This window comes from Petromyzon marinus, chromosome 49 (assembly GCF_048934315.1).
Source record: "Petromyzon marinus isolate PM22_M1 ecotype Great Lakes invasive population chromosome 49, UKy_Petmar_22M1.pri1.0, whole genome shotgun sequence".
NCBI classification, from domain to species: domain Eukaryota; kingdom Metazoa; phylum Chordata; class Hyperoartia; order Petromyzontiformes; family Petromyzontidae; genus Petromyzon; species Petromyzon marinus.
Window position 1 is genome coordinate 4,236,796 of NC_133715.1, and position 16,511 is coordinate 4,253,306.

At 50.4% G+C, this 16,511-nt stretch overlaps 1 protein-coding gene across 3 annotated transcripts in view; it reads right to left on the bottom strand.

Moving 5' to 3' along the window:
• Positions 1-6,566: 6,566 nt before the first annotated feature.
• The window catches only part of LOC116952930 (mannosyl-oligosaccharide 1,2-alpha-mannosidase IA-like), a 443,203-nt gene continuing 433,258 nt past the window's right edge, over positions 6,567-16,511 (bottom strand). For all 3 annotated transcript variants that reach the window (XM_032972670.2, XM_076074611.1, XM_076074612.1), the window contains one exon: positions 6,567-16,078. In XM_032972670.2, the coding sequence (XP_032828561.2) occupies positions 15,964-16,078 (115 nt within the window). In that variant the 3' untranslated portion in view covers positions 6,567-15,963. The remainder of the gene's footprint in view (positions 16,079-16,511) is intronic.

Genomic DNA, 16,511 nt, shown 5'->3' on the forward strand with positions numbered 1-16,511 from the left:
CATAGCACCAAGGTCTTCCCCGCCTCTCCTTTCCTTGACTCAACACTTTTGAAACCAGCAGAGGGTGGGTGATAAAGCGACCATCAATCACTCCACGTGAGTAATACATTCATGATAACCCGCCATAACACGGTACCACGTTGTTCACCACGCCCAGGTTTCAGTACTGAGAATCTATTCTATTCGTGTTTTCCTCCCAAACAGGTTGAATCCCCTTTGTATTGTGGTCAAATATCTCGCTGTCACTGGAAATCTGGTCAAGCCAGTCATCGAGGCTATTTTTGTGCTGTGCTAAATTTAAATACCGGTCAATTACGTTCATGGATTCCGTTGTTTTTCAACGAGTATGCCAATGTGCCCTGTTCATAGCAGCTTATACTGTGTAGTTCCTTTCACACCGATACACTTATAAGGTCGCACACATTACACACAAAGTGCTTGCCGCAAATGAACCACAATACCTGACTGATCTCGTCGAGGAACATGAACCATCACGCGAACTCCGAGTCATCCTCGCAGCAGCAGCAGCGGCATTTGGCTGCGAGCCATCGAACAAAGACGGCTGTCACCGCATCGCGCGCGCTCAGATGCGCTTCTGCGGCCGTCTAGAACGCTCTTCCTTCCGATATTAGAAAGCCACTGGAGCTATGCACTTTTGAATCTATATTTTAAACTCATTTCTTTAGAACTGATTTTTTTGTTTGTTTAGTTTGCTGTCCTAATCCTGCACCTCCGATTAGCGCGGTTGGCTACGTACAGTGCGAAAGAAGTTCAACACGCAGTACATACATCGGGCATTGCCATTGATCACTTTGCTTCTGAAAAACAGCCCTCCAAATCTTTGTCCCAAAAAGACTCCCGTACACCTTTTCCACTGGCACATCCGAGCCGTGCCCGGGGGGTCGTGCCAGTCGAGGTCAGGAGGCGCAGCTTGTTGTTTTCCCACTGCAGAAGCCGTGCCGTGCTGCGTTGCTGACGTCACATGCCGCGATGTGTAATGTTGAAACGCGCGTAGATCACGTTGCTGGGGCTGCGTCCTCACATTGTACTGACCGCACTGTTAGACACATTGAACGCATCATTAGCCCCTAGCCTTTGCCCTCCTTGGCCTCGAGGTAGATCTGTGCTGGCTCCAAACGCACCCTACTGAGACTCGTTCCCCCCTTCCGTGGCGCGTCCACATGACCAACGATCCAAATCACGAGCCATTAATTCACCTGGACGCGATGCCACGTCTGATGTCGTCATAGCCTTGTGTTTTGCTTCCAAGATGAAGGTTGGCAGCTATTTTCGAGGTGTCCTTCGAGGTGTGTTTGGTTTGCGGGTGCCTGTTTGAATTCCTACAAGCAATGGTTGCCAATCTTCTCGAGACGAAGCTATGACATCATGGACGATGCCCCTTCTGGGTAAATTCCAGGTTGCATTGGACTAGCCCCAGGGGTTGGCATAAAAAATAACACTTTTTATTCACTTTATTCGTATTATTTTATTGTTATCTTTTCTATCCACGTGACTTTATCGAAACAACAATAGAATATAAAAATAACACGGAGAGTATTTATTTTCGAATTCGGTAAACAAAAAACCCTCGATATTTCAAGAGCCACAATACGCGTGAATATGAGATGGTCCTTAATAAATGACGTGCCGAAGCAGTCCTTAAAAAGCCGCGTGTGGCTTCGGAGCCTCGAGTAGCCGACCCCTGTTTCTGACCTGGCAGTAAGTCCGGGCTGCCTGGGCTGGCCCGAGCGTGGCTGTTCCAGTTATAGCCCGCGATGTTATTCGTTGCGTGCAGCCGAGATCCGGAACAGCCTCGCATCCAGCTCCACCTGTAAAAGTGCGTGTGGACACGGCGGCACATGGTGTTCTGTCACGCGGACATATCACCCTTTGGTCATGGCTCGCTCGGCTCAGAAACCAACCAGTGGAAAACCACCGGGACCGTGACAGCCCTAAGCGGGTTCAGCTCGGATGTGCCAGTGGAAAACCGGGTCCCATGCAGTCTCAGTGTTACGTTTGCTTGAACATATTATTCGGCTCACTGAGCTGTATAGCTTTTTTGTCAGAAGCGACCTGGCTATCACAAGTGGTCGCTCAACAAAGCGTCTCATCATCGTGTGGAAATGCATAGCAGCCAAATACTCCAAAAGCACGTTGTTTATAAACGTGGAGGGGAAAAACCGGAGGGCCCGTAGAAGAATCCACGTGACCACAGGGAGAACACGCAAACCACAAACCTACAGGCGGCAGGGTCGGGATCGGGATCGAACGCACGACCTCCTGTATACCAGGCGAGGTAGTTAACGTCTCGCCACCGCGGCGCCCGTAATTGACGGTATATATATATAAAAAAATAAAAAATAGTTCCGTTCAGAGGGAGATGAAACGCTGGAACGCGGCGAGGGTGTTTCAGGGCAAGGTTCCTCGGTGCACTATTGGCACGTGACATCTGCCTTCTTCTAACTCTCGATGCACATCGTGCCAGACTCATCGTGCCTGCTCGTGTGATTTGCCCCGCGGAATCACGCGACCTCAACGAGCGCACGGCGTTGGGGAGCGGGGTCCTGAAGGGGATTCTCTGAGGCAGTGTCCAAACATTTAGCACGGATGGCAAAGATTGCCCAACAACGACTCGCCTACATTCATGCACGTAATGTAAAACTCAAGAAAGAAACGGAGCTGTAGAAAATGTTTCTAAGGGGAGCGATAAAGGGATTTGTTTGTATTGAGATGACTTTGACAAGAGGGGGTGCCATTGATGAAACCGTGCTGTGGAATGTGCCAGACTTAGGCATGCGCTCTGCTAGTAGCAACCCTTGCGTTCTCTTGTTTAGTTGCTCAGAAAAAAATATTCGTGCAAAAAATGTTATTTATTTATTAACGACAATAATAATAATGTCAGGTTTACTCTCCAAAATACCGGTGTGCTGTTTATGGCACAAACATTGCTAATTGGCCGGCGTTGGGTTTACTGACACTTATATTTATGCAATCTAGACTCAAAAACGCCCCGCTAGTATGGATAATATCGGTCGCAAAAGCCTACTGCGTGTTAAAGTGTAAAGGCGCTGCATGGTAATCGCTCTCGTAGAGAGAGAGAGAGAGGACGACTCTGCGTCACCAGGAGGAGGAACCACGGACGAGCGGGAAGGCAGCAGCAGCATCCACACGGTGAGAAGCCGTGTGGCTGCTATGTGTAGTGACATGGAATGGGTCACTACGTAGCGTAGCGCTGGTTGCTGGCAGCGAAGGGGATATGCAGTTGCAGCAGCCCTGTCTGACAGCAGGTCACGTGATAAGCCAGAGAGAGGGATGCAGGGGAAAGGTGATAAAGGGGGCACGTGAGAGAAGCCCGAGAACCCGTGAGTAGGCTCCAGAAGGGGGCGTGGCCGGGGCGGAGCGAGGCCACGCCGGGAGGATAAAAGTGGGCCCCGAGTGAAGGCTCGGGGCTGTCGCCTGGAGTGGGATCCCCTCGTCGTGCTGCTGGAGTCTTCATCGCCGTCGCCGTCTTCACCATCTCGGCGTCGTCAGTCAGGCGGTCTGCCAGCTGTCCTGACTGGGTGCTGTAGTCACTTTGTGTGGACTGTGAAGGCTGTTAATAAATAGAGTGCCTCCTACTCTTAGTGTCTCCGAGTCAGTCACTACATATATATTAACGTGTTGCAGTATGGGCCAATTAATAATAATTACACCTGAATGGAGTTGCGTTGTGGTGCCGATAGCCGGACTCTGCTGACAGCCGACCTGGCTAAGATTCCAGGCTTCCCGTACGCAATGCCTGTGCCTGCCGCCACCTCCACTTTGTAAGAAGCAGCAGCAGCAGCAGCGACGAGGAGGAGGAGATCACGGAGCGCCCCGACCCGATCGTCGCTGCGAGGCGCCCGCCTCTCTCTCTGTCTGCCGGGGGCGTCGTGGGACGACTCTATCGATAGGAGCTCGTGCCGGTCCCGGCCTCTGCCGCTGCAGGCCGATAGCGACTCGGCACCAGATTCAACATGTGGTTATTTATAGCGGAGAAATCCGGTGAGCTATGAAGCTCTTTTTTTCCACAGATGGTTCAGTAGGGTCAGGTCAGGGAGTTGCTATAACAAGCAGTACAAAAAAGGAGTGCAAAGTGTAGGAAACGTAAGCAAATAGCTTAAAAAATAAAAATATATATACAAAACCAACTCCTAGGTTTGGCCAAGGAGCAACCGGTTACTGAAGTGGTAAATAATGTGATGTTTTGAGGCGCTTGTCCCATTACAAACCTTTACAAGGAAGTTTCAAGATGTCCACGTTTAGTTTGTTTTACCCGCTGGGAATTCAAGAAACCAGAGCAAGTCGCATTTGCAAGAGTCGCCTGGGTCTGCAACATGACCAAAGCAAATAACGTAAAAACAACGTCGTACATTCAGCAATGAAGGAAAATGGAAATTGGAGCAGAAGCAGCCAAATGGAAAGTTTGAAATAATTCAGAAGAAATAAAGAAAAACGGTGCACAAACACAAATCAATATGAATGGATTTCCAGGAACGAAAGTTGCCTCGGACAAAGAACTTTTTAAAAGCCATTCACAGCAACCAGTCGGGGCCCTTGGAAGTAACTCCCGGCAAGCATTGCACTCCACTGCCGCACGATATCGCGTTTCATTCAAATCGATACTGTTAGGAGGAAGGATCGGGTACGGTGGGGAGCGACAGCTTTAACAAACCGAAACCCCCTCTTTATTAACTGCATCCAATTTTACTTCCTCCCGCGAGGAGCTTTCTTTGTCATTCGCATTGCATGATGAGGTTCTCTATAAGCCGTCGCCTCTGAGTGCAGTGGATCGGAATGAAACGGGGGTGGGGGATTGTTTCATTTTCGCATGCGTGGAAACTTCCTGCTCACTGTATGTAGACTCATCTGCGCGCGAGCGACTCAATTCCCGATTCACAAATACGACGGAGGGCGGAAACATCACCATCACCACCACCACAACGATACACTCCCACTATCCCCAACTCAACAAATATCTGACTCAACCACGTTCATGTAAAATTATAGTTTTTGTTTCACGTGAACATCAGCCGCACATCATCACCACCACGGCGATACGCTCCCACTACTCCCGACTCAAATATCTGGCTCAACCACGCTCATTTAAAGCACAGAAGAGAGTCGTTGCTTCACGTGAACATGGGCCACACAGACAAGACTGTGGGGGATATTGAAGTCACGAAGACCGACCGCTAATATGATCACAGTGGCCACATTAGGTCAACATTAGCTTCGCCAACGTGTTCAGGTAGATCGGGGGCGGTGAGCGCGCTTCAGCCGCTTTTGTCTGTCGTGTTGGGGTGGCGCGCCATGGGGCAACTCAAACACAAACCACGCGCACGACAGCACAAAGAGCTGTGACGGCCGCCACCATCCATCCCACGCACCGCGGAGGCGATGGCTGTTTGGACCGCGCAGAGATTTGCGAAACTCACAGAGGGTGGGTGGGTGGGGGGGAGCGTGCTGCCGAGGTGTTTCTGGGGTGGCAGTAGAGCAAGCGGGCTTTGTGAAACCAGTGTTGTCACAGTGTGCGTGTGTGGGGTTTCTCTGGAAACTCTGGATTCTTCCCCACCCCCCGTGCCCTCATTTATATATAAAAGACATACTGTATATAGAACATTCAAATGCCAGGACCCTCTTGATAAGATTTTTTTTGGACTTCGCCCCCTAAAGAAATGTTTTATTATATACATTATCATATTGAAGTTAGAAGTGTGATTGGCTGTCTGGGTACCCTGGTGGTAAAGAGGTAATGAACCTCAGTAGGATCTGACCTGGTTGAAGGGCATGATGCGATGATATTAAGCAATTTGTCCTTACATGTTTTACTTGTATTTATCGTCAGTGACTCGCTTAGCTTTCCTGTACTTTACACTCCTATAATTGTTGTTGTTGGAACTTCCTGACCCCGTGCCACTTCTGGACATCTGTGAAAAAGAGCTTTATCGGTCATCGGATTCTTCCAGTCTAAGTACAGACTCTGTGATATGCAATTGAGAATTGGGGCGTCGTGTTATTTTGTTTTCGTTGATTCATTTGGGAAGGCCTCATCTCTCAGGCGGGTCCTGAATCGGGAAGACGGCCTCTCCCATGTTAATGAGTGCTTCATGTCACTACTGCACGTGGCGAGATGGTGAAGTCAACCGCGTGCATTGTGCCATGAACCAACCGCGTGACCTCAGCTTTATTAGGGGCCACGGCTAACGTAAGCATATGCATGTGTGTTGGAACTTCTTTCGCACCGTACGTAGCCAACCCGCACCTCCGATTAGCACGGTTGGCTACGTGCGGTGCGAAAGAAGTTCGACACGTACAACCGTGCTAATCGAATGTGCGGAGTAATGACGGCAAATTGAACACAAGAAGCAGTCAGCGGTGAGTGCTATCTGAACTGGTCCTGTGTCACCAATCCACATTGACCAGCGTCGATGAAACACGGAGAGGAGGAACAACATCACCAGAGATGGGTGCACGTTACGTATGGTGGAGTGGTTCAGTACGCGGCCTTGTAACATCGCAACAATAATGCCACGAGGGCTCTCGGGTGTTGTCAAATTTTATTTTATTTTATTCTCAAAGCATCACCTCACAAATCAAAAAAGTTGAATGACGCAAGAAAATACACGCTGATTGAATCCGATACATTCTTAACATCAGGGAGTCAAAACATAAAATGAAGCCTGTTACATTGAGCGATCACTAAAGTGCTGTTGTTCTCTGTGCCTTTTCTTTTCGGATGGCTTCTCTGTGCGCGAATATCCATCCCATTCCATCTGTTGTTTTGTATGTTGTTGCTGCTGCTGCTGCGCTCAAGCGGCACCGCGGATCTCCCGTGCAAAAAAACACAAAACAAAAACACAGCCGGGCAACAACTGCCTGAAACGGGAGCATCATCGGAGGAACAGAGCAAATCAACCAAACGCTCAAATCTGCATGGAATGCCCTCTCCCAAAGTTTCCCACCCGACCAATCAACGACACCTGTGGTCACTGCCGAGGGACCTGCGCGCTCATTGGCCAATTGCATCGGATGGGTTTTGGTTGCCAGGTGTGTGAAAGTTCAACTCGTTCCATTGTTAGTTATCGCCTCTCTTTGTTGTAATATTGAAGCAAGGTATTTCGGTAAACGATCATGAGAAATGGGTTTTTTTGTACAATCATCGCGTGATTATGTTTACGTACTAATGTTGTGCGCGATTATAATTAATCTAATAAAGGCTGCATTAGGTAACCACTTTTAACAGAACGTTAAAATATATTATAATCAATAAATTAAGTAACATCTTGGAATGGAGAACAAAACATTTCATAGTTTAAATAAATCTAAGATTTTCATGTATAGTTACGTATTCAAAACACTTAAAAAATAGCTGATTTCATACTATATTCAGATTTCGGGACGTATGTTTATATTTTGTGATTTGTAATTGAGATGAGCAAGTCGTGTGTGACGGACATCAGCTGACTGACCATATGAAGATGATAATTTAGAAATGGAACGGGATTTGACCGTGATTTGTTGGTGCAAAAGGGGTTCCAACAGCGCACATACTCAAGGGATGGGAACGGGTAACATAGTTCATGAAGCACAATTAATCACGCGCACGCACACACATCATGAATCTTATTGCTTTATCAGTAAAAATCAAGATTTGTTGTAAATGCAGACCGTTTCACCCAATTACGGATACACCCACGGTGTGTGTATTTTAACACTCACTTCACGCTCAAAGAAAATCGAACCGATTCTCTTAACAATTGAAGTTCGCCGAAGGCGGAACGTTTGTACGCTCTCGTAAATTTGTTGACTGAAGCTGCAGAAGGAGAAAAAAACGTAGTCAACTGCGACTTGACGCTCAGAAAACCAAAACTGAACCCAGGCCAACACAGTCTCGTCGATATAAAACAACAACAACAAAAAAACCACACGGGACAGCGCGATGCTTTAATTGCCATCTTCAACAACGATCCAGGCGACGTGGCCAGTTTCGACGCGTTGGCCCAGTGGCAAACGAACGCGTTAGATAAGAGCCATCAAAACTCGGGGTTCCATTTAAATCGGCGAGAACGCAACTCTTGAGTGGGTCTTATTTCTGCAGAATGGAGCACATGGGGCGGCCCTCCCCCCCTCGCTCACTCAGCCGAAGTTTGAGAACGCATTTAATCCGGAGCACGGGAGAGACATCTGTACGACGTACAGATGTGACATCTGCTCAGCGTCTCTCTCTCTCTGCCTGTCTGTCCGCGTGTGATGTGGCTCTGCATACTGCCGGTTGGCGACATCGAAATGGATCAACGGTTGCCCTATCTCTGCTGCTCCAAGCGCGCACAGACAAAACGTCGCGTGTGACTACAGGCACGGCATGAGAACTGCGTTCGAATGGAACTGCGGATTAAAATGAACACTGCACCCACCACCTCAGGGCAGCTTGGATGAGGAAAAACATTAAGAAGATGTGAAACTATATACCGTGCATTTGCTTTGTAATGCTTAAACAAAAATAAATATTGATTCTGTACTGCCATTCATCGCAAATAATTATTTTATTGTTTCCCTTCTACGTGACTTTACCGAAAGAACCAAGAATGAGAAGTCTTAGCTTTAGTTTTGTTGTTTTATTTCGCTTGTGATGATATCATCAGTTCAATTTGCAAATATGATAATCTATGGCATTCCACACTAAAGGTCTGCGATGAATGGCAGGACAGAATCAATATTTGTTTATGTTTAAGCATTACAAAGCAAATGCACGGTATATAGCTTCACATCTTCTTAATGTTTTTCCTCATCCAAGCTGCCCTAAGGTGGTGGGTGCAGTGGTCATTTTAATCCGCAGTTCCATTCCAAACACTATTTTATTGTTTTATATTTTTATTATTTTATTGTTTCCCTTCTACGTGACTTTACCGAAAGAACCAAGAATATGAATCCCTGCGGTCACGAAAGCTTTGAATCAAAATCTAAGACTTCTCCTTACGAAAGAGTGGTATAGTCCCTGGACCAGAGGTGGCAAGATGGCTTTCTGAAGAAAACTAACAGCTGGTGCCGCAATTGACATAACGAAGTAATGAAGAAAAAGAATGGCACAAACAATCCACTTCAAAGTATTCCCTCGCTGTAACTCACGGCGAATGATGTTCTGCTGTTGCTGCTGCTGCTGCAGAGGTGCGCTGGCACAACTAACAAACAAAAACAACGAAACGCACATCGATAACACTGCGTGGACGTACAAGTGACAAATAATAATTGGGCGACGTTTCTGGCGATGGCCGTTTTGCTTCACAGCACGTGATCATTTCTACACGATGACGAAGGCCCATTTCTAGAAATGTCACCCCTTGTTTGCCCTTTGTATATTTGTCGGCAATGTTTCCGGCTATAACTGTAATGCTCACCCCCACCCACCCCCCCTTTATTTGCAGGCGTTTGTTCGGTAACTGTTTTGCAAACGTCAATCTCTCGCTTGAGTGTTGCTGGGCAATATTCAAAAGTCTACAACGCAGCACGGCGAGCTGTTGCGAACATTCTCGGGGTTACGCGCGCAATATTTTACATCCGATTCGCCGAAGCGAACCGCGAGACGCCGGCTCTTTCGCGCAACGATAACTTCCACAATGAAGCACCCGCTGTGTTGCTTTCGCATGAACTTCACGAGAATTCTGTTCGCTACAAGGAAAAACCTCGACATTGTGAAGGCATCAGTGCACGCCTTACCAGACCGAGCCTTTTAACGCGACCACGATGCTTTCTACCCGCCTCTTAAGTCAGATCTTGCAGTGGCTGCAACAGGAGGGAACACGCGTCCACCAATATCTGCCCCGACAGGTATCTCGCCGCCCGGTGTCAATTGCACAAGCTGGTGTCAGCTGTCAAGTCGCTGGTACAAATAAAGACCCCACCCCGTATAGCCTCTAACAGACTGCTGGGAGCAAGTGCTGTTAGCGAGCACCTATGAAGGCCGGCACGGCACACGAGGGGGTGGGTGGCCAGCACCACGCCCGGCCGCCTTTGTCTCCCGAGTGGCGATGTTTACACACACCGCACCGAGTACTAATTTGAGGCTGAGTCGACCTAGGGAAGGCCCAGAACCGGTTCAGACTCGGGTCGCGGGATTCGTAATGCGGCGCGCTAACCGCTAAACTACCCGCTTCCATTACCGCTCACACACACACATACACGCACGAACATTCACTCTCTCGTGATGACAGACAATTGAAATGGGTCCTCTGATTCCCCACGTCACCCCAACTTCATACCGTGTCAAGGGAACACCTCCCAGGATCCCACGTGCTAATTGCTGGGCAAAGTGGCGGCTGAGCTGGGCCGAAAATCGTTGCCTGACCCTGGATTGTCACGAGATGACTCTGAAAGTCAGTCAAGGGGTACAAGCATCAGTTTCGCAGAATGCTTGTCTCATTCCCACCCTGTTGGGTCACGGAATGACTTCGCGCTGCCCTTTAAAGGTTTTCTTTTTGTTTTGCTGACCATTCACGTGATTCACAGCAGAGCAATTTCTGCCGCCATCTTGCAGCACAGCATCGTGAGATGCAGATGTATGTGGATGCTACACGACATAGACATTGTAACGTAAATTGTGGCATCACTGAGCAATTATAGTTCACAAAACCTCCGAGTCTCTGTGACATTTTATCACTTGTCGTGTGTGCGCAAAGTGTATGAATGTTATCCTGAAGATTTTTTTCCTACATTTTTGTTTCTCCCGAGCCTCAGAATGTCATCTTAAAGTGTCAACGTTGTGCACGTTATTAAAAATGAGAATGAATTAATATCAACGAATGCGTGGGCTTTCATGAAAAATAAATCTCAACACGTTTACGAGCTCACCAAGCGGCGAGACCACTCCAGAGGCATGCACATATGCCGAGTTCGGCCTCGTCTTGTTCACGAAACATTTCTTTAAAAGCATCGTACAGAGGAGCGTCCGCCCCCTAAGATGACGGACAGCACAGCGAGAAAACTAGAACTTAAATGGCAACGCACACACGCACGTGCCATGGTTATGACGGGTGCGCCAACGCAGCAGGCGAGTTGAACCGCTTAGCTCGCTCCCGCACCGCGAGTATGGACCATCCGCACGTATCTACAGACGGTCGCACGTATCTACAAACTTGCGTGACCGTGCGCACGAAGCCGCGCACGAAGCCGCGCGTGGCCATCGCTCCTGGGCGCGGGAATGGAGAGGCGACGTCGATGTGTCATCCTAGAACAGGGCGAGCGGTCCGCGAGAGCCTGCAGCACCAGCGGCTGTTGGCGATCGACGTTTTTACACAAACTCATCGCCCCGTAGGCGGCGTGTTTTGCGCGCGTCGATTGGCGGCGGAAATTGCGCGGGCTGCAATTCTGGGGCATCAAAACGAATGTCGTTGGAAGATAAATTAGGGTGGATAAAGTAAACAATACCGTTAACAATGTTTTTTTTAACAAAGTGGGGTGGCGGGGCCTGGGGAAATATAAAACCCGAATCCCCTTCTGAGATGATATAATGGTTTAGGAATCGACGTTTTAAAATTAACCTCAAAACGAACGCGAAGGAAGCCGAGCCATCGCATGTTCACATTGCACTGTGACACTGCGACAAAAAACACACGAGTGAAACCTTTGGTCAGGGTGGGGGGGGTGGTTAACAAGTTAATTGGGCAATACGACCACTCAAATGACGCAGACAGACGTGTAACCGAACCAATAATAGAATAACTAAACCAATAACAAATATCCAGTGTAATTTATATTACAATATTAACCCCCCTCGCCCCTCTCTGTGGTCCGCACACCTGATTGGCTCACATATGACGATATTACATTTATCCCCACCTTTATTTAAGACGAATCCAGGAGGATTTCTCCACAACTCTGGCTGTCACCTGATGAGGCTGGTTGTTGTAATTACTGGCGAAACGTTACGGTACTCGAATGGTAAATGTTGTGGGTTTACTCTCCAACACACCGGTGTGCTGGACTAGTCACGAATTAGCACGTTTGTTCACGTGACAAACCTTACCAATTAGCTGTGTCGGGTGGTGGCGGTGTTTAACGACACATTTATATTTACGCGATTCAAGCCCAAAGAAACCCCCCCCCCCATCTATTATAGACGCGTCGATGTTGTGGACTTGGTGCAGCCAAGGAGACGTGGGAGAGAGGGAGGGAGTGAGTGGGTGAGTGAGCGAGGGGTCGCTTGCCGACTCGGGAAAGCATCGACTCCAGGAGACCAGGTGACAGGGACGACCACGCCCCGTGGCCGTGTCCCACGTACCACATCGTCCACAACGCTTCCTGCTGACCCAATGCAAGCGAGGTGCCGCCCGAGCGATGCCAACCTTTGAGTTATGAGCCGATTTTTGAGACAGGCCGGCCGCGTGGGATGTGCCTTACTGTGCACCGAAAGACTTCCTCGGAGGCTGCCTTAGTCTTGGTTCCAATTTCTTGGGACAGTGCGACTGCATTAATAACAGTCGTAAATAAACCCAAGATTTGTTTCGTCGTCAGTGTGGCGGACCAGAGACTCAGAACCTCCCATGGCGTGGAGGTATTATTTTCGCTCTTTTTCACAGCAGAAAATTCAATAAATCTGCATTGATATAGCGGGACTACATCGCGGATCGTGTAAATTCACGGCACACCACAGAGGTTGGACTTGTAATCCGCAAATGGTATGTTTGCGCCGGTGCGGCGTGCGGTGGATTATGGGAATAATTAGCCGGACTGCAGGGGAATCATGGCGCGTGAGCAATGTCTAAAATATAAATCAATCTGTGATAAATGTACGGACCCAAACGGCGCAAATCTGCCATACGGGTCCATGTTAAAGATTTTATTTGTTTAAGTTTTAGATTTGAAGTAAAAAAAAAATTCTACAAAACAAATCACGCCAGCTGGTCTGCCCTGATGCCGAACAATTAGTTTTACATCGCAAAATAACAAGAACATGACCTCCACGTTTCACTGCAGCTCAGCACGGGCACCGCCCCTCTGCTACGAGGTCGAAATTTGGGGCCCAAAGCACCGTTTGCGATACGCCGTGGATCGTGGGAACGCAGTCGCGAAACTGCCAATAATCCGCGATTTATCCAGGGATTTGGTAACATCGGAGAAGAGTGACATCTGGATGAGTCCCCCCCCCATCCCCCCTTCTCTGACTAGCACTGACCAGAGTGGGGTGAAGTATGGTCAAACAACCCTCACGACTCGCACGGCATTGGGAGAGGCCTTCCTCCAGTCGTGGAAGTCTGGCCTCTTGCTCGACTAAAAAACAACGACAAACCGACCAAATGTTCCATCACAGCAAGTTCCCCCGGCTCGTAATCATGAGACTTGCCTGGCGCACTCCGAACACAAGAGCGCTTGTGCTTAACAGCGAGCGAGCGAGCTGCTGCTGCCACTGTCGTCATGGCTACGGACGCATCGTCCACACCTGTAACAATGTGGAAAGCGCTCCTCGCACTTGCAAGGGGGGCATCAAAGGGATGGTGCCAGATGACCACATGCCAAAGGTTAGACAAAACACAAAGTCTATTTAACAGACACAATACAAAAAAAATTACCCAAAATGCCCATGAATTGCCTATGATTATCGGAAACAACTGAATGCAGAGCTTAAGTGAGTAAAATTGCCCAAAGATACCTGGTAGAAATCCCCCCAACCTAACCACCCAGCGCACAACTCGCGTGAAGCAGGCAGCGGGTCAAGCATCGGGCGGGTGGAAGAGGGGGTTGCAGGTGGTGGAGGAGGTGGGAGGGGGGGGGTGAGACGGAGTTCACATGAACGTCGAACAATGAAAGTTTTACCGTCGAAACGCCAACGAACTGTGAAGGAGGAAAGAAACACGGCAAGCTATTGGCCGGCGACTGAACCCACGTGGTACTCCGACTTTGCGCCACTTTGGCAACAAGTTATGGCATTTGAGCGTTTTTTTTACCCTGGCAGCCCAATGCTGCGGTGGTGCCCCCCCCTACCCCCACCCCCCATCAGCAACCCTTTCACCACCTCCCACTGCTCAAAATAAGTGACGGAATGGGGTGGGGGGTGAGGTGGGAGAGCTCACGAGACGAGACTCAGAGGTAGGGGGGCGTCAACCCGGGGTGGGGTCGGCGGGAAAGGTCACCGCCGCTCGCGGCTCCGCGGGGGGGGGGCGGGGGGACGCGGTCCCCGGAGCGCGACCGAGCCTCTCGCTGCACGAGAAGCAGAGCGTCCGTTCAATCGCTGCCCATCATTATTAAAGAAGGGGGACGGGCTGCCACAGCGCCGAACGAAGCCGTGCCCCCCCCCCCACCACCCCCGCCCTCCCCCCCCCCCGCCGGGCTTTGTGCAGCCGCAGTCTCGAAAGGTAGCAAGGGAAGGAGGGAGGGGGGGAGGGAGGGGGGGGGGCAACGACGAGGAACTTCGGCGAACTTACGGCGCAATCAAAGCTTGCGAGAGGCAGTCCCACCCGGGGAGGATCCGCCTGGTGTTCACGTCGATTTCTCAAAAATAAACACGCCGAGAGCTGTGCCGCATTGCCGTCGTGGTCCTATCAAAAGGTTTAGGGGAGGGGGGCAGTTGGGGGGGGGAGGGGGGAAGGGGGGAGGGATCGGGGGGGGGGCAGCAGCGTCCCCGCTAGCGTGGTCTCCGCGCGCTACAACGCACGCGCGCCACCTGACCCCACCACCCCCGCCAAATACGCTCCGACGACGCTTTGAGATTCCCGCCGTGGCTACAGCGCCTCCTCCACCCTCCCCCCCCCACCCGGCGTGACAGCCCACGGGGAAAAATAAAATAAATGTTAGTTTTAAACACATCGCAACGGTGCCCAAAAATCGTAAACATTCCTGGACATCAGCCGTGCGGTAGCGTTTTTATTGCGTGTAGTAGTAATGATGATGATCGGGGGGGGGGGTGCATTTTGTTACTCTTTTGCCGTTTGACTCCTTCACCGTCTGCATCCCAATCGCGCTGTGGCCGTCATTCATGGAGGGGTGGGGAGTGGGGGCAGCAGAGGGCGGAGTGGGCCGTGGATCTCAGAACCCGGAGGGCGAAAGGTCATCACCCTTCCCTGATATCCCCCCCGCCACCACCCCCAAGGGTCTCTCCCCGCTCTCTTTCTAAAGCCCTGCAAGCAGTGGACAAAGGAGCAGTCTCTCTCTCTCTCTCCGTGCCCGTCTGGCAGATGAGAACCTCGGAAGAGATGGACACCAACGAGTTCGAAACAGAATTTGTTCGAAGGCGTTTGTGTCCGGCCATTAGTGACCGTGGTGAGACCATTGGTTGTGACCATTGGGTGTGCTACCCACGACAGAGGTTGGATTGAGACAGGGCGTTTGATAGAATTCAGGAAAAGATACGACTTAACTTTTGGGAAATTATACGTTGGATACAAATGTGTTTTTTCTTTCTTTCTTAAGGAAGAACTGAATGGTGGCTGCCACAATGGCTTGTTTGCTCGGCTGGTTAGCAAGAGGCATTTACAGCTCGTACTGTCAAAGTGCTTTGAGAAACATGGATTTTCACAAAAATCAAGAAACTCCCTGTGCAAAATCTCAATCATTTTGTCCATTGGTACGAATTGCTCTCATCCCCCCCGGGGGCGTAACCACGGCGAGAAGCGCTGGCTGCAGCTGCTGCTGCTGCTGCTCAAGTCTCCAGCAGCGAAGGGCAATCGGTCGATAATAAATGCTTCCCTCCCTTGTCAAGACGCCGCGATCACTGGGACACAACCGGTACCGAAAACACAAAACAATAAAACAAAGGATCATCTAATTACTAGGTGAAAGGGTTGAGAGTTTGGGGGGGGGGTGGGGGAGGTTTGGGGAGGGGGGGGGGGTGCTCCCTGTGCAGAACCAATCAAGGGCCCTCGAGGCTTTGGTCGACGAGGCAAACCCACGGCGGAGGGGAGACGTCCCCCCACCCGCCCACGGGGCCGGCGCGTGCGTGGGCGGCGACGGGCGCTACTGCGAGCCGGTGCCGTTGGCGCGGAGGACGGGCAGGGGGTGCGCCTCTGTGTTGAACACCCAGCGCTCGAGCGGCAGCAGCGAGTCGTCCGAGAAGAGCAGGTAGAGGTACCTGCGGAGTCACGGCGGGCGGGGCGGCGCTCAGTTAGCGCGGAACTTCGATGGAACGTGCGCGCGGACGCGACGGGCGAGTTGTTTCGTCCGTAGGGACGCACTCGCTGTCCTTCCCCCGCGCACCTCCGATTGGCACGGCTGGCCACGTGCGGTGTGAAAGAACGTCAACGGACATACGTGCAAACACGGCACAGACCCATGTGTTGTGGGTTGACCGAAACGAGCGGCCGACAGATCACCCGTGCTAACCCCCCCCCCCCGCAGCAGTGCCACCCTTCCTGTGTTTGTCACGCATGCGCACAAATATCCCACCGTATTGTTTTTAACAGGCCGTTGGGGCAAGTGCTATGAGCACCAATGGAGGCTGGCACAGCATGGGCTGGGTCGACCTAGGGGAGGTCCAGGACCAGTTCAATATTAGCCGTTGTTAT